Here is a 25,705-nt window from a genome sequence, read left to right as displayed (position 1 = left end):
AGTTGTTCTCCTTTAGGTCTGTCCCTTCTTGGTCCCTGTCCTGGTCTCTTTGTTTCCACTTTTCTTTTCAGGACACTTTCCCCATCTCTTCTTTGGAGTCGAGTAGTTCCAGCTCTTGGCCCCAACTTGCCTGCTTCCCTGGGCAAGAAGAACACCTGCCAAGTCACAGGTTCTCAAAGTGAGGTAGCAGGCCAGCAGCACCAGTGCTACCTTGGAACAAGTTAGGAATGCAAGTTCTGGGTTCCCATCCCAGACCCACCGAGTCAAACCCAGCAACCTGCAGTTTAACAAGCCCTTTGGGTGAGTGTAATGCACACTTCCATGTGAAGGTAAACTCACCCCTTCCTCCAAAAACAGTTCAGCCACCTTTGTTGGCATTCCATCAGGCATGCCCTGTGGGGATGGAAGATGAAGACTCTACTCCCCTCCATGCCCCCAGCCCCCATGGCTTATCAAACTATCTTCCCAACAAAAGACAGGGCGGGGAGGAGTCTCAAAGCCCTGTCTGTGCAAACAAATTCATGGCCGTTGTGAAAAAAATTCTAAGAGAACTTAATAAATGGTGCTACAGTCTCCTGTATATCTTTGTAGACATTTCAGAGCACACAGCGAATATGTTTATCCTTAAAATACACAAAAATAGTTCGTACTGTTGGCTCATTTCATAACATGTTTTTGAAATATGTCCCTTGGGGGCGCCTGGGTGGGTCAGATGGTTAAGCGTCTGCCTTCAGCTCAGGTCATGATCCCGGGGGTCCTGGGACGGAGCCCCACGTCCTGGCTCCCAGCTCAACAGGGAGCCGGCTTCTCCCTCAGCCTCTGCCTCTCTCCCCTGCTCATGCTCTCTCTCTGCCTCTCTCTCTCAAGTGAATAAATAAAATCTTTTAAAAAAAAGAAAAGAAATATCTCTCTTGAAGGCTAAGTAAGACTCCGCGTGGGGGTATAACTTGTACCCACTCTGCCCTTCTCCCTGACTGTTGAGGCAGCAGAGCCCGACAACACCCGAGAGATGTGCAGAAGTCAGTGTGCTGACGATTTGGTATTTTTACGGTTGTGGGCCTTGTCAAACGGAAAAGGTGACGAGAACACAGAATTCCGCTAACCAAATTGGTAACGCCGTGTGCTAAGGACTAAAAACTGCAGGGAAGAAAAGGCGAGGGCAGGGATTGAGATGCGCCGACTCAACACACCCTCGGAAACCCAAAACACAAGAAATGAAACGACAAAAAGCACCCCCAGCTCGACGCGTCCCAATTTAACAGATGAGCCAATTTCTAAGAAACAGATCAATGTTCTTACAACCGAAAGTCACCACACAAAGTGACTTAAAATATTAAAGGTGTGCCACGTATACCTCATTTTCCCAGTTTCGCGTACTGTCATCTACGGAAGGGAAGAGAAAGGCCGAATTTTTCCACAATTCCAGGTTTCCGGGCGTTTTAGAGCCGCGGGACGCAAGGATCCCCGCGCTGCCCCTTGGTCCCGCCCCCGGTCGGTCACTCCCGGCCACTCGCGTGCGGACGCCTCGTGGGGAGCGGGCTGAGCGCGCGGCCGGCGATTGGTTCCGGGCCAGGGTGGGCGGGGCGCGGAGCTCCGGCCCTATAAGAGCGCGCGGCGCGACCACCTCGGTTTGCGTCGGCGTCTGCTGCGGCGTCTTCCGCTACCCTCCGAGTCCTCACAGCCTTTGGAACCCGGACCGGAGCGCGGCCTCGCGAGTCATGGAGATGAAGGCCGTGTGCGTGCTGAAGGGCCAGGGCCCGGTGGAGGGCACCATCCACTTCGTGCAGAAGGCAAGGGCTGGGGCGGAGGCCGGCGGCGAGGCCGTGCCCGCGCACCTGTGCCCGGCAGTGGCGGCCGCCCGGGCCTCGCGCCGCTCTCGTCACGCCCCCGCCGCGCCGTGTCTGCAGGTTCGCGCCGCCCGAGGCCTCTGCCCCGCGGCGGTGCGGCGGCCGAGTGCTGAGTCACCGGGCGGGCCCGGCGGGGGCGGCGGTGCGTGGCGAGGCCTGGGCGCGGGTGCAGGGAAGGAGCAGCGGCCGACCCTGGTGGGGTTGCTCGGAGCGCGGGCCCGGGAAGGAGGGCGGAGGCCGGCTGGCCCGAGGGCCTGCGCCGCCTCCGTGGCGTCTGTAGCCCGGGGCGGAGACGTGACGTTTTTGAAGAGGCTGTGGCCCTTCCCTTGCGGGGTCGTTTTGTGGGTCCTGAGGCTCCTGCGGACTCGAGTTGCGCAGTCCCGGGCCTGGCCCGCCTTTGGGAGCAAGGAGTGCGGCAGGGCCGCCTGGATACGGTCGCATCCGTTAGCCCACTTTGGGGCTTCCTTTCCGCTCAGGGGTCTGCAGCTTGCAGCCTGTGGGCACAGCCGGTCCCGGGGCGGGTGTTGTACAGGCCCGGAGCTAAGAGGGTGGCTGGAACTTGGTTAGTTGAGAGGGTACTGAAAAACAGGAATCACGTGACTGTCGAGGCAGCAATGAAAACCATTGAGTCCTGAAGTAGTAATTAGTGAAAGCTTAAATGTGCACACACACCGAAAGATAGTCGTGAACCGGGAGCACTCAGACCAAACCATGGAATGAGGATGAGGGGTATTTTGTTATAAAGCAGCTTATATAGTGAGAAGGCAGGGACTGTTTATTTTTCACAGTGATGGGTCATGATAGTTTTCTTAAATGGTGAGAAATTGGTTGGTGGTTACCGCATACCGGCCTAGGGATTCAAACAGTTTTAGCTTTTGCTTAGGATTTCCAGGAGCATAAATAGGAAATGACCCGGGTCAAGTTAGTCTTGCAAAATAAACCAATTAAGCTATGCTTGTATGACTAAATTTGTTTTGTCTGATCAGGGAATTTTCAAGGCTGGTCTCCATTTGTTTTTGACTTTAAACAGGACAGAGACCTTATGTGGCCCCTTAACAGAAAAGTTTGCTGACCCTTGCTGTAGGTCAGGGTCAGGCTGTAAAGGCAGAGAAGATGGCCTTGGACAAAGCTCCTTTTCCACCTCCGGAGATCTGATCGACTCCCTTGTTGGTTGTTTTCCAAACCTGTGATTTTTTTTTTTTTTTTAAACCCCTGGGTGCACAGTAGGCTCATTTGGGGAGCTTTTAAAAAAATGTTGTTTCCAGGGCGCCTGGGTGGCTCAGTTGGTTAAGCGACTGCCTTCGGCTTGGGTCATGATCCTGGAGTCCTGGGATCGAGTCCCACATCGGGCTTCCCGCTCAGCAGGGAGTCTGCTTCTCCCTCTGACCCTCTTCTCTCTCGTGCTATCGCTCATTCTCTCTCTCTCAAATAAATAAAATCTTTAAAAAATAATAAAATAAAACCAATACTTAAAAAAAATGTTGATTCCAGATCAGTTATATTTAAATCTGTCAGGGTGCAGTCTGACCTTTGCTGTTTTTAAAGTTTCCACAGTAGTACTAATTTGCACCAAGAATTGAGAACTGTTGGCAGAGGGTAGTGGGTGGGGTTTGGGAGTTGGAAGTCAGATGTGGAGAGTTTCACTTAACTCTGTTGTTGGGGCATTCATTTAACCAAATTCTCTGTAAAATGGTTTTGAAATTGCTCTACCAATAAGCCCATTGCTGAAATGGTCAAAAAATAAACTGTACAGAAGTACTCAATAGTATTGCAAAACATGGGGTGCCTGGGTGGCTCAGTCGGTTAAGCAGCTGCCTTCGGCTCAGGTCATGATCCCAGGGTCCTGGGATCGAACCCTGCATCGGTCTCCCAGCTCAGTGGAGAGCCTGCTTTTCCCTCTCGCTCTGCCTGCCGATCTGCCTACTTATACTCTCTCTCTCTCTGTCAAATAAAATCTTTAAAAAATTGCAAAACACGTTTTACAAGGAAGGTGCTTGTGATAAGACTTGTCCCCCAAATCTTAGGAACTGATGGAAAATTGTGGTTGTACTTGGCTTGATAATCGTAACAATATTTAATATACGAATGAGATTTAATCTTTAAAGTGGCTTACAGAAATGTGAGAGGACATGAAAAGTAATCTTGGAAATTTATGCGAGGGAGCTTAATTTTTTTCCTTTAATAGGTGGTTTCCAGATTTTCTGGAAAAGGCTTTGTCATTTGACTAAATTTTGCTGTTTTCAGTTGCCAGACTTTGTTTTGCTCCTCCTTTCCTTATGTAATTTCACCAGCATTAGAGAATCTGAGAAGCCTTTGAGGGATACCTTCCCTCTGGCCATGGAGAAATGGCTTGGGTGTTACCTTCAGAAGCCAAGCTGTGAATCCATACATAATTGAGTTTTTCCACCTCACCTGAGTTGCGGGTGTGACTCCCTCTTTTAAGTTCCAAACTTCATTTTGGTGGTGCTGTTTGTACCTGATAAAAGATCCTTGTGTAGTTAAGCATTATAGCTCTACGGCTATGCAGGAATGTTAAATTGGAAATAAATTGTATTTGTTTGGCCTAGAGTGTTAAAATTTTGGATTAATTTCCAATTTTTAAAAATCAGAAATTTTCACTTGTAAGTCCAAATTACTAGCTTTTCTTGAAAACTTTGGAGATCTGCCCACACTGAGCCCTCGTTAGCTCAGGGCAGCACCCTGCAGGACTGAGTTTATATTCCTTTTTGCTTCCCTGACCTGTTTTCAGTCATTTAAGATAACAGCCTGGCCCCTATAGGGTTGTACCCAGGCAGCTTACTGTTGAAATGCTCATATGTGCTCTGTGCATTACCCATTACCCATTAATGGAAGCTTGGAAGAACCTGCCCTTTTGTCTCTGCTGTTGATAACACAGTGCGTTTTGGGGAGAAACATTCATGTTTTAGTTTTTCCAGAATTAAAGCTTAGAAGAATCCTAGTCTCTTCTCAAAAAGAAAAGCAAAGAAGGGGGCAGGAGTTGACATACTGCTTCCGTTGAGCAGTGGTATTTATCCAATGGAAAGTCAAACATTAACCTCTTGTAACTGTTGGCCCTGGCTGTTAAAAAACCTAGCTAAAAACAGAGACACCATCATGTGTATAACTGTGTGGTATGGATGCTGTGTGTATTTTATTTTTGTTCCTAAGATCTCTTAGTTGTAAAAGGTAACTTCCTTAATTTCTTTATGCACTCTGCAGCCCTATTACCTATTACCATTGCCTGCATGGCGATACCTGTGTGTTTTTCTGCTTTAGTGTTTTTATTGCTCTTTCTTTTTGGTCTCGAGTGGAAAGGTTATCTAGGTTTGAGGGCCTAAAATGAGTTTGGAAAACAACAGACCAGAATCAGTCCCCCAGGGAAAGTGGGATAGAATATTTTCTGGCTATTAATAAAAAATATCTATGCTGGAGACTGATAAATACCCACCTAGTGGGTGAGTGGAGAATAGGGATCCTGCGGCAACCAGTTGGACATTTCCAAGGTGTCTTTTTCTTTTCTTTTTTTGATGGCAAATCTGTATGTTTGCTCTATGGAAGAATGTCTGCATGAAGAAAACGAGGTGCTATGTTGGTGCTACCATTTGGGTTAAAAAGTTTGATACATATTCATATTCAGCAGGTGCAAATATAATGTATTCAAAAGCATTTGCAAAATAAAGAAGAACTTATTCTTGTTATATATCCATTGTAGGGGAGTCAAGCCCTACAAAGTCTATAAATCCTCCATTTTCGTGCTCACTCGCCCCTCTGCTAGGTGCGTTTTCTGTGCTATTAATTGTGATACCTGCTGCATGGCTCCTGGGCTCTGAGTGTTAGAGCAAGGTCACATCTCCCTTGTGTTGGTCCCCAACCTAGAACAGTTAAATAGCTTGCTAGAAAAGTGGTAGGCCTGGGATTTGGACACAGATCTTTCAACTCCCACGTCCATGTTCCTTCCATTTTCTTGTGATTGGTAAAGGTAATTCAACTGTTTTCTTTGTTCAGAAGCACTTGCTCTCTCAAACTTTTTGCACTTTTCTTTGACTAAAGGGAAATGGGCCTGTTGTGGTGTCAGGAACCATTACGGGATTGACTGAAGGTGAGCATGGATTCCACGTCCATCAATTTGGAGATAATACCCAAGGTGAGTATTGTGTTGGTCTGGTGACTCCTACTTGTCTCAGCTAGTAAGATAAATAGGACTGGGTAGAGCTACCCCTAAACATTAAAAACCCTCAACATGCAGGAAAAAAAATAAAGTCAGTAGGATTACTAAGGTTAACCTTAGGGAAATGAGCCAAAAGACTGGTTTGCGACTCTTAAGTGTGGAAAGGAAGGGGAAGAAGTTGATTTTTTGTGTGTGTGTGTGTGTTTTTTTTTTAAGATTTTATTTGACAGAGAAGGTGAGAGAGGGAACACAAGCAGGTGGAGTGGGAGAAGGAGAAGCAGAAGCAGGCTTCCCTCAGAGCAGGGAGCCCAACAATGAGGGGCTCGATCCTAGGACCCCGGGATCATGACCTGAGCTGAAGGCAGATGCTTAATGACTGAGCCACCCAGGCGCCCCGAAGTTGATGTTTTTTAAACATGTTTATACCTTGATTATAAAAAGAGTCAAGTATTTTTTAAGAAAACAATAAAAAAACAAAAAATTAACCTACTTTCTTACCTTCCATAGTAATCTCAGGTGTTTGTGAGCTGGGGTTGAGGGTGGGTGCTTCAAGCACAGGGTCTGCATTTATTTGCATTATTCTGTAAGAATAGCTCCATCCCTCCAACACAAGAGCCTTAGCGGGACAGAAGGTAAAATCTGAAAAATGAATGTAAACTAGCGGTGCTTTTGGTTGAGTTTCATTTTCTCAGTTTGGGATTAGAAGCAAGTTAACAAAAGCTTATGGGTTAAAATGCATTTAGTCATCTTTTACCATATTCAAGTAACCTGAACTCAGTGTTTACTTTTTATGATGAGAACCTGATTCATTCGTCTTGCTGGATTTGTTTTTATGTTCTATGATTTGGTTCCTATAAAAATTGTGATTTAATGACAGCTTTGATCCATTTTGCCGATTGAAATTCCTCAGGTTGCTCTTTTTTTTACTGCCTCTGCTTTGGGAGGCATTTGCCCTGGGTCTTTGATTTACTGTGCTACTTCCTGTAACCTGTGTGTCTTCTCCCTGGGGAAGCTGGGTTGAAGCTGTAAAACAATGGAAACTCTCCTCCGTCACCTGCTGAGTGAAGAAAGCCTGTCACTAAAGAACCTCCTGCACTGTGGTGGTGGTTCTGTGAGAATGGCTTTCCCTGAAGCACAGGAGTGCCATTTTTCCAGAATATATTCTGAATGCCGCCCCTTGGAATTCTGTGAGGCAACAGCCTTGGCTCATAGATAGAAGGTGCCATTTATATTCTGCTTGCACCAAGTAAAGGCACCAACAGTAGTTGCTGGTAGTATGTTGCTGGGGAGGTGAGTTTCTTGTAGTTAAGGTTCGCTACCGTATAAACCAGGATCAGAATCATGGGATTTTAATAATAGAAGAACCATGAAGATCAAATCCTGGCCCTCTTATTTTACAGGGCAGTGAAGAAACCAAAGCCCAGAGAAGGGTATTAGCTTTACTGGTGTTATAGAAATTGTTTCTACTGCTTGCCTGTTTTGTTTATACTAAAGTGTTGCTTCCTGTTTTTATGAACCTGGAAGTCATGATGGTAGGTCAGTATTTTCTGTATTTGAGGTTTTAGCAATGACCAGTTTCTTTTTAGAATTTATTTTGAAATCCTGATTCATAATTTGGCTACCTTTGTTTTTGTTTTTGGCAAATAGGCTGTACCAGTGCAGGTCCTCACTTTAATCCTCTATCCAAAAAACACGGTGGGCCAAACGATCAAGAGAGGTGAGTGACAAAAGTGCTTTAATGCTTACTAAAATTATGGCGATGGCTTGTTGGGATCCGTATGGGTGTACTACTTGCAGATTGCATGCTAATGTAACTGTGAGTAGGCCTCCCCATCTCTGCTCTTAAATTTGTTGCCCCCCCAAGTAACCCCTTGGCTCCAGGTGCTAGAGCGGCTTACTCTCTGGGCTGAGGAATTGACAAATGGGGACAATTAAGACGATTTGGTTTTGTAGCATTTATTGAATATAGAACTAATACAAGTGCCAAAGGGAACTAATACAGGAAATGTCATGAATAACAAACAGTACTGTCAACCACTAGCAACATAAACCATTGTGAAACATAGGAAGCCTTGTAGATAAAAATTTGATATTGAAAATTCAGTGAGTCCATTTGTGTGTTTCCTGAGAGCCTTTCAGGAAAATATTAAATTTAAGGACAGGGATTAATTTATTTTAATAACAGAGGCCTAGCATATAGCATTCTTAGCCATGCCAAGTATTAACAGGTGTAACTCATTAACTCAGAATTTACCCTTTGGTACTTTACCTCTGACATTAGAGATGTGCCCCCATCCCATGATTCTTCCCAGAGCACTACTGTGTAGATTTGAAGCTTTGTTTGAAGAGCAATGTGTCTAGAATATCAAGTTGTTTCTAGTTGTGTATGTTCTAAAAATCTGTCCGTCTGGAAGAGTGGGTCCTATCTGACACATACCATATCCACCTCTTAGTGTCCACCCTTATGTATCTGACTCACCAGCTAGCCTGATGTTAAATGGAAGTCAGTCCTAATTCCTGATGCTTTTTCAAAACTGTTAGGCATGTTGGAGACCTGGGCAACGTGACTGCTGGCAAGGATGGTGTGGCCACCGTGTCCTTGGAAGATTCTCTGATCGCACTCTCAGGAGACCATTCCATCATTGGCCGCACAATGGTGGTGAGTTTTCATATGCTAGGATATGCGTACCATTTCTTCTAATACACAGACATGTATCTTTTCACGAGTTCATGATTATTAATCCTGGTTTCTAAGGATCCACGTACATTGTACCTTTAGTTCAGATTAGGAAAAGCAATTACTTTATTTGATGATTACAGTGAAGGTGAATTAATGATGTAGGTGGTTATGACACTCTTCTATGGAACTGTGGTCGTTAAGTAAGTTACATTTGGTCATATTAGATGTGTACTGTGGAAACAGAAGTAGTCTTTGTCTAGTTTTAAAATGGCCAGATTTTCCTGCCACAATTGAGTGTCCCCCTTATAGTTAAACATTTTGTTAAGTCTAAAATCTGAGCTGGACCTTAGTGTTAGTATTTTATTCATGTCTGCAGGTCACCATCACTTGTTTAACGTGTGGGAAGCGATTGCCCTGAGTTACCCACGGGAGCTGCATTTGGTTCTCGCAGACACCAAGTAGCGTAGGCTCTGTGTTGCCTGCCCCAGAGGACAGTTAACGTTCTGTAGTCCTTTCCTTCCAGGTGACCCTAGAGTTTTCTTCAGCTATAGTTGCGAAGCAGAAAAATCATTGATCAATGTTTGAGGAGCCAAATCTAAAATACTATTTAAATAGTTGAAGATACTTATTTACAGACTCACAGTTCATTAGGCACATTTTTGAGTTTCTTTAAATTCACTTTCATTCCCCCCCCCCCCAAAGTGTTTATTATAAAAGAAGGCTATTACTCAGGCTACTAAAATTTCTCCCAGAGGATTCAAACTGGCACATGGCAGCCTGTAACACTTGTCTCGGGTTTTTAGTATTTCGTTTAGATAGCAACACTTACCTAGTGTTTACAACAAACTTAGTCTGTATCATGAAGAAAAAGCTTTGAGTAGTAGTTTCTACTGTTTACCACTAGATTAAATATTAGCATATTTCCTTGCTAGGATTATCTTAACATGATCTTTTCTAATATTAAGTGGTTCTTAAGTCTTTTGGGTATTGTTGGGAATAGGTGGTAATTATTTGACAGTGCTATGTTAATGTTCTTAAAACTTTCTAAAGGTCCACGAGAAACGAGATGACTTGGGCAAAGGTGGCAATGAAGAAAGTACACAGACGGGAAACGCCGGGAGTCGTTTGGCTTGTGGTGTCATTGGGATCGCCAAGTAAATATTCCCTAGGATGTGATCTGAGTCCTAGTAGCTCCTATGTTACCTTGCTAGTTGTAGAAATTTAACTTGATAAACATTAAACACTGTAACCTTAAAAGTGTAATTTGTGTGACTTTTTAATTGCTTTAAGTACCTGTAATGAGAACTGATTGATGATCACTTGGAAGATTTGTATAATTTTATAAAACTCCTATTCAGTTAAAATTGTCTGTTTCAACGATCTCTGTATTTTGCCAGGCTTAATAATCATATATGGGTATTAAACTTAAAATTGTCTGAATTTCTTCAATTCTCATTCAAGCCCGCAATAAATACACCATATGGCACTGAATTTTGAACCTATTAAAGTATCCAAATTGAAACTCTGAATTAGCTCTTGATACTCATACATAGAGCTTGAATGGAACAGATTTAGTAATACGTTGACAGACACTACCTGTTTCATAGAGGTCGCTTTTCAGAGTGTTTTAAATGAGTTTAAATTTTTAGCAGCTGGTCTTTTAGCTAACACTAATAACCTCAACTTGAATCTTGGACAGATAGATATCCTTTGTCAGTTTCAGGGAAATTAAGGTGGTTTTCCTGATTAGCTACTTAGCATTTTGATTCAAAAGGTACTTGTTTATTTTAAAAAGATGTTACGGTTTGAGAGAACCCTTGGATAACTTTTAGTGAAATTGTGAACAGCAAGTTATAGCCTCAGCTAAGAGTAAATTTACCTACCTGCCAAAATGGCACATTATCCACGTTTTATACACCTATGAACATTTAGTTTTAAGTAGAGGTTGGCACAGTCTGCTTCCAAATTAGCCATTTAAAGAAAGATACCATAGCATTTTAAGATGGAACCAAGGAAATGTTTGAATGTGGGTTATGTCTATTTAAGAATTTACACATCCAGTTAGTAAATTTTAAGTCTGGTTCTCTTATTGTAAATAATTATGTACCTATGAGAAACTTTTCAAATGAAATGTTAACCTAATTCAGGTTTGACTCTGGATTACAGTTATTAACTGAAAATTGTAGAATATTTCTGAGAAATCAGAAATAAGCTACAATTCTGATTGATCATAAATACGTACTTTTATCAAATGTGGGATATTGGTTAGGAGAGGAAAAGCCAATGTGGAAAAGGACAATTTGTAGTGTTCTCAAAGTTTTAAAATTGGTGTTTGAACCACATGCTCAGAACTGGTTAAAATCACTGTCAGAATTTAAACACAGTAACAGATTTCACTAAAGTACAGTCTGGTGTACCTATGTGGGATAAGACTCACATACAGGGCCTCACTTGTGAGCCTCAAATGTAATCACTACCACTTAGTACTGGGGGGGGCTGTCATGTGCAAATAGGATGGTTCCAATACCTTACAATTGGATATACGGGTTGTCAGTCCTTGAAATCTGAACACTAATCAGATGTGTATTTCTTTCCAGAAGCAGTTTCAGTTAGGACTTTTAAACCTCACAGGTGGGCCAACATCAAACGAAGGACAAGTTTTATAATTGAAGTGCAGATATTAACTTGGATTTTCTCTCTAAAGTCAGGAACACAAGAACATTGTCCTAGATACATTCTCCCCATCAAAACAAAGGTCTTGCTGCAGAGTACTATTTAAAAACCAAATAAAGTAGCTTCACCTGGGGATGGGGGCAAAGAAAAAGTTACCTGCTCAGCACACTAAAACTAGGACAGTTTAAAAAGGTAATTTAAGAAAAAGAAGCTTCAACAAGGCCATAAATACTTGGGACTGTGTAATGACAGGTCTTTTCCTTGGCACTGGGGAAAGCAGTTTTATGGACTATTTTAGATACAGGTTTGATTTGGCTTTGGACGTCTTCAAGTAATAGTTCTTGGAAAACCTACATCTATTTTTCCTAGTTAACCCGACAATTTAAACAAAGAAAATACTTTGTATGTTCTTATATGTGACAAAAAGTTCAGTCTACCTCTGCCCAGCAGGGGAGTTTAAAAAATGGTAAAGAAAGGCAACAGTCAAGGCTTATAAGGAAACAATAGGTTGCATTTAAGTCCTTAAACATATAAAATAAGACAAAAAGCTTTTAGGTTGCAAATGTTGTTAACCTTGATTTCTTTCACCCTTCTGAAAAATTTAATGGGATGTTAAGAAAACACTCAAACTTATTTCTAGTAAGTAATACCCAGGCAATCAGATAATTCTATAGTACAGTCGGGTACTTTGGGATCCAGTTTTTCCCCCAGCAAAATTTCTCTTTACAAATTAATTAGGGCAACATTTACCACAAATCCAATGGCAAAAAAGAAAACCTTGATTGAACTGCAAACTAACAAGCTTTTCGATTAACATTAAAACAACTAACCTTTACACCTTATGATTGAAATGCTAAAATTCAAAAGTATTACAAATGAAAGTGTTTGAGAATAACTACATAAAGATGTCTATTTCCATCAAATAAACAAGTCTAATTTAGACTCCAATACAGTATTAACAGCTCAAACTTTGATGGTGAACAATCCTTTTCCACCTTAATGCAGTGTAGGAAGAATAGCACACATTAAAGTTTGTTATGAAAATAGAGTTTATTAAAAACATCCCTATTGTTTTGAGGAGCTTTCACCGTTACCTTGTCTTAAATTAAAAAAAAAAAAAAAGAGCACTTCTAATTACGATTTGTAAACTTTTTAAAGTCAAAACTTTTAAAAAGTTACAGCAAAAAGGGTAATATTTATTCATATTTTCAGTATTTTTTGTTATTTTGTGGCTATTTTTAAATAGAAGGGAAGCAATCAAATTGCTTACAATTCCCCACCAACTACTGCGGGGCTGTGATATAGCAGGAGCAAATATAATACAGCATCTGTACACCTCAAGCTCTACACTCCCGAAGTGTCACTGTCACATTTTGACAAATTCCAGTCTCTAACGAGGAGCCTCTGCTGCTGAGCCAGAATCCTTTTCGGGTTCAACGGATGAGGTAGCCTCAGCAGGTAACTCTTCAGAAGATTTTACAACTGCAGACTCAGACTCCCCCTTATCAAGTTCTGAAACAGTGTCTACATTTCCCACTTGGCTAATGGGAGGTTCAACGGTTTTGTTACCACCTGCCCTGTCTGTGACCTCAGGCTTCTCCTTTCCTCGGTTTTCTTCCTTCTCTCTACGAGACTCTCTATCTCTAGAATCTCTCTCTCTGTCCCGATGCCCACTAGAGCGTCTATTCCTCTCTTCCAAGTCTCTGTGCCTGTCCCGGTCAGGGCTCCTTCTTCCCCACTCTCTCCTTTCACGATTACTATTCTCTCTATCATCATTACGGTTCCCATACCGTTCCCGGTCATTTTCCACCCTATTTCCAAAAGATCTTCTTCCAAACCTCTCTTGGTCTCTACCTGAATTGAACTGCTGCCTGTTATCATTTCTAAACGGCTGTGGCGGCGGCTGCGCGGACGGCGGTGGCTGGGCAGGCGGCGGCTGCTGCGGCTGTGGCTGGGGTGGCGGCGGCGGCTGGGCGGGTTGCTGCCTGCCGTCTCTGTCCTCGGGGCCCCCTGGGCCTGGCCCTGGGCCCCCAAGCCCTGGCATTCCGCCCGGCCTAACAAAGGGGCCATGCGGTGGAAAGGGACCTTTCATTCCATGAGGTGGAGGCATTCCAAAGCCCCCCGGTCCTGGAGGGGGGCCTCTATGCATCATATGTGGCGGCATGGGGCGAGGTGGCATCAGAGGAAACCGCTGTAAGTGAGGTGGAGGCATTCCTGGAGGGCGCTGAAGTGGGATCAGGCCAGGGCGGGCACCAAGAAGACCAGTGGATGGTGCCTGGAGCCCAATCACGGGACCAGGTGCAACTCCTTGAGTACCTAAGAGAAAGTAAAAAAAAAAAGTATGTAAAGGAACAGAGAAGATGGCATTCTGTTTTCACCTGTTTGCTGTGGAGCCTGAATCAAAATGAAGTTCAATCCAGAATCTTCCAATTTTGTGTTGTTTGCCAGTCTACCTGTGAGAGACTCGATGTGATGGCCCAGTAACAACCATGGCACAGTCTTAAGATATATATAGTATATATCTATATATATATAGATACATACACCTATATCTATATTCTATGAAGATATATGTCTATAGAATTAGTGTATGGATAATTAGTATCTAACATTGGTGGAGGTCAAAATAAGCTGGAAGAGGAAATTACAACATAGCAATTTTGGAAAGTCTCCTGTAGCCTTCACTAGCAGCTCTTTGGTAAAATACTTTTAAAGTACTTAAAACATTTGAGAGATACAGTAGACTAGGCCTAATGAGAAAAGGCTGAACTATCTGAGCCAACTGAAAGCCAGCTCAGGTGTACCCTTAGGAAATTTTACACTTTAAAGTCTTAATACTAGAAACAAATGGGGTCACTGACCCAGAAAATCCACCGAAAAGGGAGGTCTCTTCGATTCCATGTCGTTTAGATGCCGTACTATACAGCAATAAGCATCACTGGAACAGTAAATGCTTATAAAATAAAGATTGATACACCAGTGGAGAGTTTATTTTTACAGGTTCTTTTTCAAAGCACAGCGTAAGGTGTAACTTGCTAGGCCACAATGACGGAAGTATGCTCAAAGTTCAGCCATTCATTTTCTATTCATTCTTCCTAAGGCGACAAGATGAAGTTGGTGCTGTTGACAGCAACAAGGACGTACTGGTTTTATTTCCCATTTACATGAGAGTTTGCTCACATTTTGGTTTAAGTCATACAAATTCAATAATCCAGCATTTAAAATGATACAGCAAACAGTATGGATTTGTTTCAGCTCACCACAGTAACAGAAAGGCATCATCTCTCTCTTTGCAAATAGCATCACAAGCCAAATACAATGACCAACAGGAGTAACTCATTACTGTAACATTGGAAAATATTCCAGATGTTGGAATATGTACTATTTACCCATGTACTGCAGAAAGGCCCCTGAGCAAGTTATGGGTTATGATTCTTGACCAAAAATGGTAAGAGAAATGCTTGGGTGATGCTGATAAAAAACCAACCCAAGAGCAAACCCAGTACTTTAATACTAAGTACTTCCCACCCCACCCCCCGCCACCCTAACATCAGCTTGAACCACTTCCTCCCACGTGCTTCAGCAGCAAACATTTAACAAGTCCTGCTCGCTCCTAAATTTTTCGTATAAGAAATACGAAACAAAAGTCTAACTTCAGTTTCTGCTCCTCACAACATGTGGTCCAATACTGTTCTGTCTGACTTACGACTAAATAGAGTGGACCTGAAAATATATGTACAGCAGTTTGTAACTTTTAACATGAAGACTCAACAGCCTTGGTATTTACTTACACACATCATCTTCCTTCAAATGCTTAAAAAGAAGTATGGTGAAGTATAATCTCACTTAGGAATGACCTTGGACATGTGCCTCAGAAATGAGAATACCTGCCTCTTGTTGAGATTAAATGGGATAAAATACTAAGAGTGAGCTCAGAGCCTTGTCTATAGTTAAATGCTGAAATAACATCTATGTGACAGGTGATAAATATCCTAACATTAAATATCTGACTTCACTAAAATGAATGCATTTTCCATTTCTCATTTGGATCTTATGAACCTCTTGTGGCCCCCCAATATCCATCACAATTTAAAGTCAAGCACTTTGGTAGTTGGGAAAAATGTGAATGCACTGAGCTTCCACCTGTCAGGTCTAAAAGTAAAATATGCTAAACACCACTGTAAAAAGCTAGAAATGGACAAATGAGGCACAGACCTTGTCTCTTCACACACTCTTCAGACTCTCCTTGAAAATCCCAATGAACATATACAGAACCTACCCACATTTCAGATCGAAATGAATTCACAATGGCAAATGCTGTTCCTATCACTTAGTAAACCCTGAGAGTATACCATACAGCGGGGCAACAAAATCACCTAAGATACCTCCTTTCTCTCATTTTTAAAAGAAATTAGTCCCAACATCTGTGGACTGTAACTCAAACAACATAAAATGTATGTCCCGAAGTTACTGCCCTTTTAATGGAGATAACCACACACAGATACACTCAAACAAACTGAGCTTTACTTTCCCACCAGCCTTTAAAATGACCACTGTTTACTCTGTTCTAGAGTTCAAACTGTGTGGCACATTCGAGTACTTCATAGGCTCAAGAGGCCAATGCCAAATTTTTAAACAATGATAGAAACATGGGAAAGAGGTTCAAAGCATCTTATAGTAACAAAAGAATCAGGTTCAGATGAATCTTTAAAAGGAAACAGTGACTCTGGCAGGATAATGGAAAGGTCCCATTTCCTGATTTACCCAACACTGGCTTCCTCAACTACCAATCTGACAGTGGCCAAAGGATGCAAGGCCACCTCACCCTTGCACACAACAGATAAATTGGCAGTGATACTCTTTAAAATACAAACCTGTCTCTAGGAACACCTCTCTTAAGTCCTTTATAACATGCATATGAGAGTACACAGAGATTGCTTTAATAGGGTTAACATTTATAGTAATCATGTATTTAAACTACCTACAAAGCATAATATTTTTATAAAGCAAAAATATTGCCTAATTCATTGATTCTGTATGTGTGGACATTTGTATTTGCCTAAAATACTACATGCTCAAATCCCTTCTCTCATTTGCAAATAAGCAGATTTCCATTTAATCCTTCACGGACCAACATTTAGATTCCCCTGACAGACTATTCCCATAGTCCTAAATGTTGACCTTCAGGCCACAGAAGTGATAAAATTGTGATTATGTTTGTTGGCAGTCAACGTGTGTTGTTTTTATAATGAAAGCTATATTTAACTAAAAATACACCAGGTGGCTTAAGCCCTCGATAGGCATGCTAGCTGAACTTCATTTTTAATTAGGCAAGTTCACATTATACATACATCAATGGACTATATCATGAGTTACTCTGGTCTAAAGGGCATTCAAAGCAATTATTCATTCAATCTGGAAGTATAACATGCAATGCCACTGACAAGTCTTCTAGAGTTACAAATTAAGAAAAAATTAACTCACACATACTGAACGCCTGAACTTTTACATTAACTCGTTTCATGTGCTAGAGATACAAAGATAAATAGGACATAGTCCTTTACTTCGAACAGGATATAGCCTAAGTAGAAAGAAACATGCCAGCTGCTGGAAGAGATGGCACAAGCTAGTATGGTGGCAAAGGTGGAGCTGACGAAGCTGGTGTGCATGAATCTGAGTGTGAGGCTTAGGGTGTCTGAATGGGGTCTCAAAAGAAAGGAAGGAAGGAAGGAAGGACATCACCAGACAAGAGAACTGCAAAAGAATATCTTCTGACAAGAGAGAGAAAACAAATACGCAAGATGAGGTTTATTACTGAAGCAGCAAGCGAGAATTTGTGCGAATACAAACTTACTATCAGCTAAACTGAAAGAGGTTCATGAGGCTGAGCAGACGGGCTAGGGCAATTCAGAGGTATGTTATGCCGCTGCAAGAGGAAAGCTGGACTCTGACTCAAAGTGATGGGGCGAGGACCAAGGCACTATTTGCAGGGATGATCCCGTGTTCATTTTTGAAAGAGCTTCCTAGCCAGCAGTGTACAGGAGAGCCAGGAAGGGAAAGACAGTGGAGAGCTGGGGGACTATTACCCCCAGAATCCAGGGGACAGAAATGAGAGACTGAACCGCGACAGAGGGGACAGAGATGAGAAACACAGCTTTCTGCTCTGAATGAGTAGATGGAAGCATCAACACAGTGCAGGAATTTAGGAAGAAAAGCTATTTTTGGGAAGACAGAGGACAAATTTCTAGCGAGAGCTAGAGGAGACTGAGTTAGATCTGGTGGAAATGTGCAGAAGAAACTGGTATGTGTATCTAGAGTTCGCAAGAGAAGTCCCAGTGTTACCCACAGTTCAGGTGAGAAAAGCGAAGAGTTCAGACCTGAGGAAACACTACCTTAAAGTCTCCGAAATTTTAATACAGCAGATTTTAATGCAAGAAAAGGACAGCCCCAAACGTCTGTATTCAAATTTGAGAAGTATAAGAAATACGTTGGAGTTTAACTCAAAATAACCAAGACTTAACTGTGAATATTCCTATGAGTAAAAAATAAGACACTTCACAATTAAAAAATAAGTCAAGTTTAAAGGGGAGGTGCCATTGCTACATAGCGCAAAGCTGTCCAGAATTATGTGACATAAAGAACAGGTAAAGGCTAAAGGGGCAGAGAGGAAGGGGAAATTGGTACACATTTGGAGTCCAATGTGGACCTTGAAATCTCAGAGCATAAATAAGGGACACAGTCCTTCTGCCTAACAGGTAACTTTCTGCTAAGGACTGGGGACGGGGGGGGGGGGGAGGACAGGGAGACACATAAAAAGTTACTAAAGGTTTGAATTAAATACTGCAGGAGTGACCCAAATGCATCAGTTAGCTGGATGCCTTTAAAGAGGATGTAAATTTAAGGGGGATCTTTTAAGGAAAGCAAGGACTTGCTAGGTGAAAAGGGGAGGAAGGAAAAATATGAGAAGGAAACATCGAAAAAGCAAGGCAATTCTACCTCTTCACCAACGATCTTGTCCCCCATCCTACCAAAACCACTGCTTCTTTCAAGTCCTGGACCTTTTGTTACAAATACCTGTATTACTTCCAATTTCTCATCTGCAAGCATCCCACTCTCTGACCCCCTTCTCAGAATAATTTTTTATCTCACAAAGGTCAGGGCCCCACAATGCCCTTCATTGTCTTTACCTTCCCCTCCTTACCTGCCTCGGAGTCCATGGTTCCCCCTCACAATTGCCTGGAAAAACCTCGATGGTTCTGAAGGCAACTCTTCTACCTAATCTGTACACAGACAGGGCCGGGGGGGCCCCCCACCCCCAACATGCCGACTGGTCTCATTTTAAGTTTACAACTGCAACCACAAGTGCTTCCTTAATTCGGGTTAGTGATCCTAACTCTCCTAGTCTGTTGGCATTTTCATTTCCCTAGATATCTAATTCACCTGCTCCCGTTTCTCCTTAATCCTGTCTACTCTTAGGGGGTTTGTTTTATACCAAATTCAGTGAGATAAATTCATATAGTGTACAATTCATCCACATAAAAGTGTATAATTCAGTGGTTTTTAGTACATTCAGAGCTGGGAAACCATCACAATCAACTTTAGGATATTTTCGTCACCTCAAAAAACCCAAACTCTATCACCCCCATTTCCGGGCAATTGCCGACCCCCCCAACCCCAAGGCAACCACATATTCTGGTTTCTGTCTCTATAGATCTGCCTATTCTGAACATTTTATTTAAATGGAATCATACAATATGTGATCTTCTGTGACTGGCTTTTCACTTAGTCTTATCTTTTCAAGGTTCACCCACTTTGTAGCACGTTTAAGATTTTTTTTGTTTTTTTAATTACCAAGTACTATTCCATTATATTGTTTGAAATGGAAACCATATATATATATATAGGGCTTTATCATGAAAATAAAGGTCGTTGGAAGAAGACTTTTTCACTCACCTACCTACCACATCTACCAAGTTACCTGTACCCCTATTACTCCAAGAACATTACGCTCCAAGGGCTAAGCCCTTTATTCAAACCCTGAATCCATGCATGCCCTCAGCAAACGCCTCTTCTTGCACCAAAAACTTCCCCTCTGGTGAATCCAATAAAGATGCTTTAGTTTCATCCGTCTTTTAGAAATTAAAAAAACAAAAACCCTCCCTTACCTTGCATCTCCTATCAACTATCACCCCATTTCACTGTTCCTCTATACAACAAATAGCCTCAAAGAGGTCCAAAATCACTGTACCCATTTCTTCAGCTCTCATTCTCCACTGATCCTACATAATTGGGCTTTTGGATCCTTCATTCTGGGGAGACCACATTTCTAAGGTTATCCAGGAGCCTTTATTTTGCTAAATCCAGGCAGCAAGCTTTAGTGTCCTTCCTTGACCCATCAATACAACTGACAGTCGATCCCTCCCGTCTTCCTAGGAACTCTACTTGGCTTCCAGAATACCCCCTCTACTTTGCCTCCTAGCCCACAGGCTGCACCTTCCAGTATCCTCTGCTGAATAGAATAGTACAGAATAGCAGTTAAAACCACAGGTATTGGAGCAATGCTAGCTTCAATTCTGGACCCACCACTTGTAGCTGCTGACTTGGCCAGGCTACCTCCTCTCTTTTACGCTTCAGCCTCCTTCTCTATAAAATAGGGTAACTGTACCTACCTCTTAGGACTGTAAGGCTCAAATGACTGATACATACACACTCTTCAGAAGAGTTCCTGGCATATGGAACTATGCCCACCTTAGTTCTCAGTATTGTATCCTCAAGTGTTGAAGTATTCCTGGGCTCATCCCTTTATGTCTCTACATTCCCTCCGTAGGTACTCTCACTGCTTCCTGTGGGTTTGCTGATGTGTTTGCAGATGACATCCAAAATTATATCTCTAGACTTTATTCACCAAATTGTTTACTTACCATCTGCACCTAAATTTCAAAGTTAAAATACCCAACATTTTAACTTGATATCCTCTCTGCAAATCCACTCCTCCTTGACATTTGCCCATCTCAGGAATGGAAATTACACCCTACTGATTGCTCAGGTCAAATACTCATTCTTGACTCCCTTCTCTCATATCCCATATTTAATAAGGCAATAGGGAGGCCCTATCTTCAAGATAAATTCAGTGTCCAACCAACTCATTTTCTCCACTGTACCACCCCCGATGCAAGTGGTTAGCCTGCATCTCATCGACTGCAACAGCATGTAAACTAGTGTCTTCTTTCCACTCTTACCAACTCCTATGGTCTGTTTTCTATGTAATAGCCGTCATCCTTTATAAAATATACATTGGATTAGAACCACAACATTCCCCACTGCACTCATAACCAGGCCCTTGACAACCTTCTCTGAACGGATTGCCACTCTTTTCTTTGTTCACCCTGCTCCAGCCACACTAGCTCACTGTGGTCCTTCTCAAATAAGCCGAATTCATTCTCAATCCTGGCCTCCTTTTGTTCTTCTACTTGAAATGTTTTTTCTCTATTTCTATGGTTCTTCCCCATCATTTCTCTCCATATTACCTCCTTAGATGCCCTCCTGAACCATCCTCTTTAAAACAGCACATCCCACGCGACACTCCTCAAATCCCTGTGTTCTCTGCTTCACTCTTTGTAGGATTATCTCCATGTGAAGTCCCTACTAGAATATAAGCTCTATAAAGACAGGCTTTTGTCTTTTTCATTCAGGTATCTCTAGTACCCAGAAGGGTGCCTGGCACACAGTAGGTACTGAATAAACACATGTTGAATGTACGAATGAATGGTGGTGGCAGAGGTGATAACCAAAATTATCAAGGAGAAAATCTCTCTCAGGATGCAAGAGCAGAGGCTTTAAGTCCAGGTTTCTCCCCCAGGCGCGGAGTGTCTTTCCGCTGTTAACCTACAAAGATCTGGAATTTATTTTGAGAAAAGCTGCACACAACCTCCTTTTCTGTTCCTAGTTGCAGTTCCACCTTTTTTGATCTGATCCCAATAAAATGAATGTTACTGTGGCATTTGCATGAACCTAGAATGAAATTTTCCCACAAGGAAAAAAATTTATCAACCATTCTTCTCTCTCCCACCAATACCCTGAAAGCCCTAGGCATGTGCACATATAATATATATATGTAATTTTTAAAAATCACTAAATGTCTTTTTTTCATTCCAGACCTTCAGAAAATGAAAATACTAGTACAACTCATACATGTCTTTCCTTTGCTTAGATTTACCATTTAGTAACATTTAGAGCATAACTATTTTGTAAAGACTCCCAGGCAATTCTTATAGCAGTTATTATGTTGGGAGCTGGGGAGAACAAAATAAGGAGCTAGTTTTCAAAGAATGAGAAAGCACATTTAGATATTATTACACATTAAGATTATACCAAAAACAAATCGTGCCTAGAATGTTAATCAGAGATCTTTAAGAGAAATGTGAGTTTTCAGTAATACATAAGCAGGTATCCTGAGAGGCAGATCTATTTTTAGCACAGGGGTACATTATGTTTTGATAAAATCCAATACATGAAAACCAGATTTTCAAATGAAGAGAAATCAGACACAGATTATTTTAAAATGACTCCTTGGCTTTTTGCAAAATAATGTGCAATAGGCTCTGGTCAATTTCCTATAGTTTATTTATAGTAGCTTTTTAGAATTTGCACACAAATTGCTATTTTACTATAACTGGCAAAGTATAACAGGTCTGACTTAGAGTTGAGTTGCACTATTAGAGTCAAGAAGTGTGGAATAAATAACCTATCACTGAACGAGATTTCCCTAGGGAATTTTACTTTCAACATTACCTGGGGGGGGAAAAAAAATCTTACCTGAAATTCTTCACAGCAACATCATTGGCTACCAAAATCAATCTAGAGCCCAGAGTGTCTGCCCCTCCCACCTTCCTCAAGCCCAAAGTGATATATGTCAGAAAGATTTAAATTTAAGAAAGAGTCTTTAGGCTGGAGTTCTATAGCCTAGGAAGCACAGAGGGACATGGGGACAATGTGATAAGCAGCTTTCCAGTTTTTGTACAAGACCTTCCCTGTGTTTTTCATTTGAAATACTTCACCCTCTGAGAAAATATAGTGTATTCATGCATCAACTCATATCCAAGGCAAGTATTTGTCGTGGATTAATAGCTATTAATTCTCTACTGTATCCACTGAACAATGTTATATACTAAATTGAAGGTATTGCGATGAGTATGTGGGAACCACTTCTACTATGTAACACTAGTGAAATAATTACCAATGTAATATTTAGAGTTCCAATTCAGGTATTTTAAAGCTTTCAAAGGGAACATTTTATAGGACAGAGTCAACAAGCTTTCTGGGGTACCAAATCAAATACCTCATAGATCCCTCTAGCTTATAATTTAAAATAACCAAACATTATAGTGAAGTTCACAGTAAGAAAAAAATATTAAAACATAAAAGTTATATTAAAAATTAAATATTACCATTAAAGAAACTACTTTCTAGAATTTTCTTCAGATTTTCTTTGAATGTTATTCACACTAGATTGGTGCTCTAATGTTCTAATTTAAATGTTAAAAATTACTAACTATAAAAAAAATTAAAATTCTGGGCAGAGAAATCCAAGCTAAGTGAAATCACCACAAATCAAATATCAATTTTAAATTACTGAATGTGATCATAAAACTATTCTTCTAGGCAGTTCTAAGGATCATAACTATTGCATAAAAGCAAACACACCCGTTTATGTAATAATTCACAAACCAATTCTGTACACATAATTTCTTGAAGTGTCCAAATTTGGGAACATCAACTCAAATGCTTATTGAGTTCACGCAGGGATGTGTAGAAACCAAGTCTGAAGGCCATCACACCACTGTCTAGCAATTCAGCCTAGAAGGCCACCAATTTGTGACTTCTGCTTTAGATCTTTAGTAACCAAAATCATCAGTAAATAGGAAGCAATCTTAGAAATACCCAATTCCTATTTATAAATTTCACCATCATCTATAGCAGTGTGACAAAACTAGGGAGAATTTGCATATTAACAATTAATGAATCAATGTATCTGACAAGAGAAAAGGCTTTCATTTTCCACAAAAGGAAAGAGTCCAAGTTAGCATAATTTTTCCTTGAAAAGATATTTTGGATATACTGGTAACACAGTAGAGATATGTAACACAAACAAACATTTTTTTTGTGTATTTTTTTTATTGTCTGCAACACCAAAGTAACCCAAATTTCACATTTACAATGAACTTTTTAATAAAAATATGCTATACATATTAGAGATACATGTTATACAAGTTTTTGAAAATTAAACACATACACTTAATACAGTAAAGAGAATAAACTGAATTGCTATTATCATTAATATTCCTTCTCTCCTAAATGATCAACAACTGTTACCAACAGCTTTTATGAAACCACCACTGTCCTAACTAGCTATTTTGGAGTGTGAGGTACGAAGAATGGACTTCTTCAAAATCAAGTGATAATGAATTATTACTGTGCATCATACAGCTTCATATTTTCAGCTTACCAGTTACTAAAATAATCAGAATTTCTACAAGATGGAGGTTTAGTTCTCTACAAATTTGGTAATGTGGGCTACCTCAGCCCAACTCCAGAAATAAGTAGTTAACACTTCCAAACTAATGCCCACACTTACATCTGATCATTCAGAAAATTCTTTAAGCCAATCCTTGCAGCACTGCATTGCCTCCTCTCCATAATAATCAGGTCTTAACTACTGAATTCTGGGAGATGTGATGAACAGTTGTTTGGCCCCTGCCACTTTAAATTGTTATTGCCATGTTTCAGAAAGTAAGATCCAAGAACTGAGTTAAGGTCCCAAGAATAGGTTCACCTTCCCTTGTAAGAAAACTACCTGAGTATCATTAATGAGAAGAATATAAATATCATATTATGCTGTTTCAATGAAATACCACTATGAACTAACTTATTTCCTCAGTAGGCCAAGTGATGGAACTTGAAAATGTGTGAACTTATGACCTGGTCTAATCCACCATGAAAATATCTGAGGCAACTATGTCAAGATACATTTTTTTCCCTAAAAAGCTTGCTTCCTTTGCCAACAAATAGAACAGTTTACAAATCACAGCTAAAGTAATATAATTTTAGAATTACAAAGTATAGATCTTGTCTAGGTATTCTAAATCTCCCAGGGCACTCCTTACCTGTAATAAGCACCCACCATTCACAGATGGCCTACCCTGTGGCAGGCCCCACATGTCAGTCATTTTATATACATTAGCCCATTGAATCACCACAACACCTGGTGTGTCATTTTTATTCTTTTTTTTTTTTAAACAGATGAAGAAACTGGAGTTTCATATCACCTTCTAGGCTTTAAGTTTCCTGGTACAGCATAGAATTTCTTTTTATTATCATAAGAGAAACATTAGAGCACCAAGAAGAAAGTTGAAAGCATCTTAGTTCTAATATTCTATTACTTGGTCAACATCAACAATATCCCAACCTAATTAGCAATCCTTCAGTGCTGCAGTATTACATGTGATTATTGCATTTCTTTATCAGAATGATGGAACTATGATTCCTCTTTTGGGTAAATTCTCCTTTATTTGCATCACATTAAAAAGTCTTTTTCTAAAGGTCAAAATTTATGGGATATTCTTTTCAAGATTTCTAATTGAAGGAATATGAAAGGCTTTCTTTCTTGTGACTGGAACTAAACTACTGCATCTTAGTTAAAAGTACTTATTTTGACAAAACAGTTTTCATTTTTACGTTATGTCACATTTTGATCTTTCCACATTTGGAACAGCCTTCAATTTCTAAATTTTGTTTTGCAAGTTACAATGATCATCATCAGAGATAAAGTATAAACAGCCCTGCATTGAAAACCATCCATCTATCCACATCCTCAAGTAACAAATGTCCCTCTCTCATGGAGTTTCTATTCTAGTATGTATTTGGGAGGGAGAAGGAGGGGAAGACATACAAAGAGGCATGTCAGGCAATGATAAATGCTAAGAAATGTAATTATTTTTCTAGCAGCGCTTAACTTACTAAGTTTGTTTTTTTTTTAAGCTCACCAACTTTTGATCTGTGCTTTGTTTCACATGTCGGATGCAGAGTTTAAATTATGCACCTCTGTGGTGATAAGAAATAAAGGGTGGAGTCTTCAGGACCTAAATGTTAAATCAGTGGCAGGCTACTTAGTCTTCAAGGCTGTTTGAAAGTAGTGGTTATTAAACTCTTGGGGATGAAGAAAGCTTTCATTCAGTGGATTTACTAACACCAAAAAAAAAAAGCACAAATGCATGCCACTTTATAAATAGGTCTCAGGCGGCCTAATATCCATGGATTGCTAGTAGACTAGGAAATTTC

The 25,705-nt window shown here is 40.9% G+C and overlaps 2 protein-coding genes and 1 long non-coding RNA gene across 8 annotated transcripts in view; 1 reads left to right on the top strand and 2 right to left on the bottom strand.

The window, feature by feature from the left end:
* LOC112820682 (uncharacterized) overlaps window positions 1–1,517 on the bottom strand; it is a 30,975-nt gene extending 29,458 nt beyond the window's left edge. The window contains exon 1 of the long non-coding RNA XR_003207224.2: window positions 1,355–1,517. This is a non-coding gene — a long non-coding RNA (uncharacterized lncRNA). The remainder of the gene's footprint in view (window positions 1–1,354) is intronic.
* Window positions 1,518–1,612: 95 nt separating this feature from the next.
* SOD1 (superoxide dismutase 1) lies at window positions 1,613–9,958 on the top strand. Of its 2 annotated transcripts, none has more exons than XM_073891253.1 (5): window positions 1,613–1,907; window positions 5,898–5,991; window positions 7,663–7,732; window positions 8,557–8,674; window positions 9,746–9,958. In XM_073891253.1, the coding sequence occupies exons 1-5, from the start codon at window positions 1,719–1,721 to the stop codon at window positions 9,851–9,853; spliced, it is 579 nt and encodes a 192-aa protein (XP_073747354.1). In that variant the 5' UTR covers window positions 1,613–1,718; the 3' UTR covers window positions 9,854–9,958. The 2 variants fall into 2 exon arrangements, with proteins under 2 accessions (XP_073747354.1, XP_025728000.1); XM_025872215.2 differs by having other exon boundaries at window positions 1,615–1,790.
* Window positions 7,956–25,705, bottom strand: part of SCAF4 (SR-related CTD associated factor 4) — a 61,235-nt gene continuing 43,485 nt past the window's right edge. For 4 of the 5 annotated variants that reach the window (XM_025872186.2, XM_025872196.2, XM_073891249.1 and 1 more), the window contains exon 20: window positions 12,400–13,684. In XM_025872186.2, the coding sequence (XP_025727971.1) occupies window positions 12,759–13,684 (926 nt within the window). In that variant the 3' untranslated portion in view covers window positions 12,400–12,758. Of the gene's footprint in view, window positions 9,241–12,399; window positions 13,685–25,705 lie in introns of those variants that run through there. The other variant, XM_025872205.2, reaches the window with a different exon arrangement.

This window comes from Callorhinus ursinus, unplaced genomic scaffold (genome assembly GCF_003265705.2).
Source record: "Callorhinus ursinus isolate GAN/ISIS: 27379988/994484 unplaced genomic scaffold, GSC_fseal_2.0 scaffold1, whole genome shotgun sequence".
NCBI lineage: Eukaryota > Metazoa > Chordata > Mammalia > Carnivora > Otariidae > Callorhinus > Callorhinus ursinus.
Note: the sequence above shows the minus strand (reverse complement) of the source record. Positions and strands in the feature narration are given on the sequence as shown.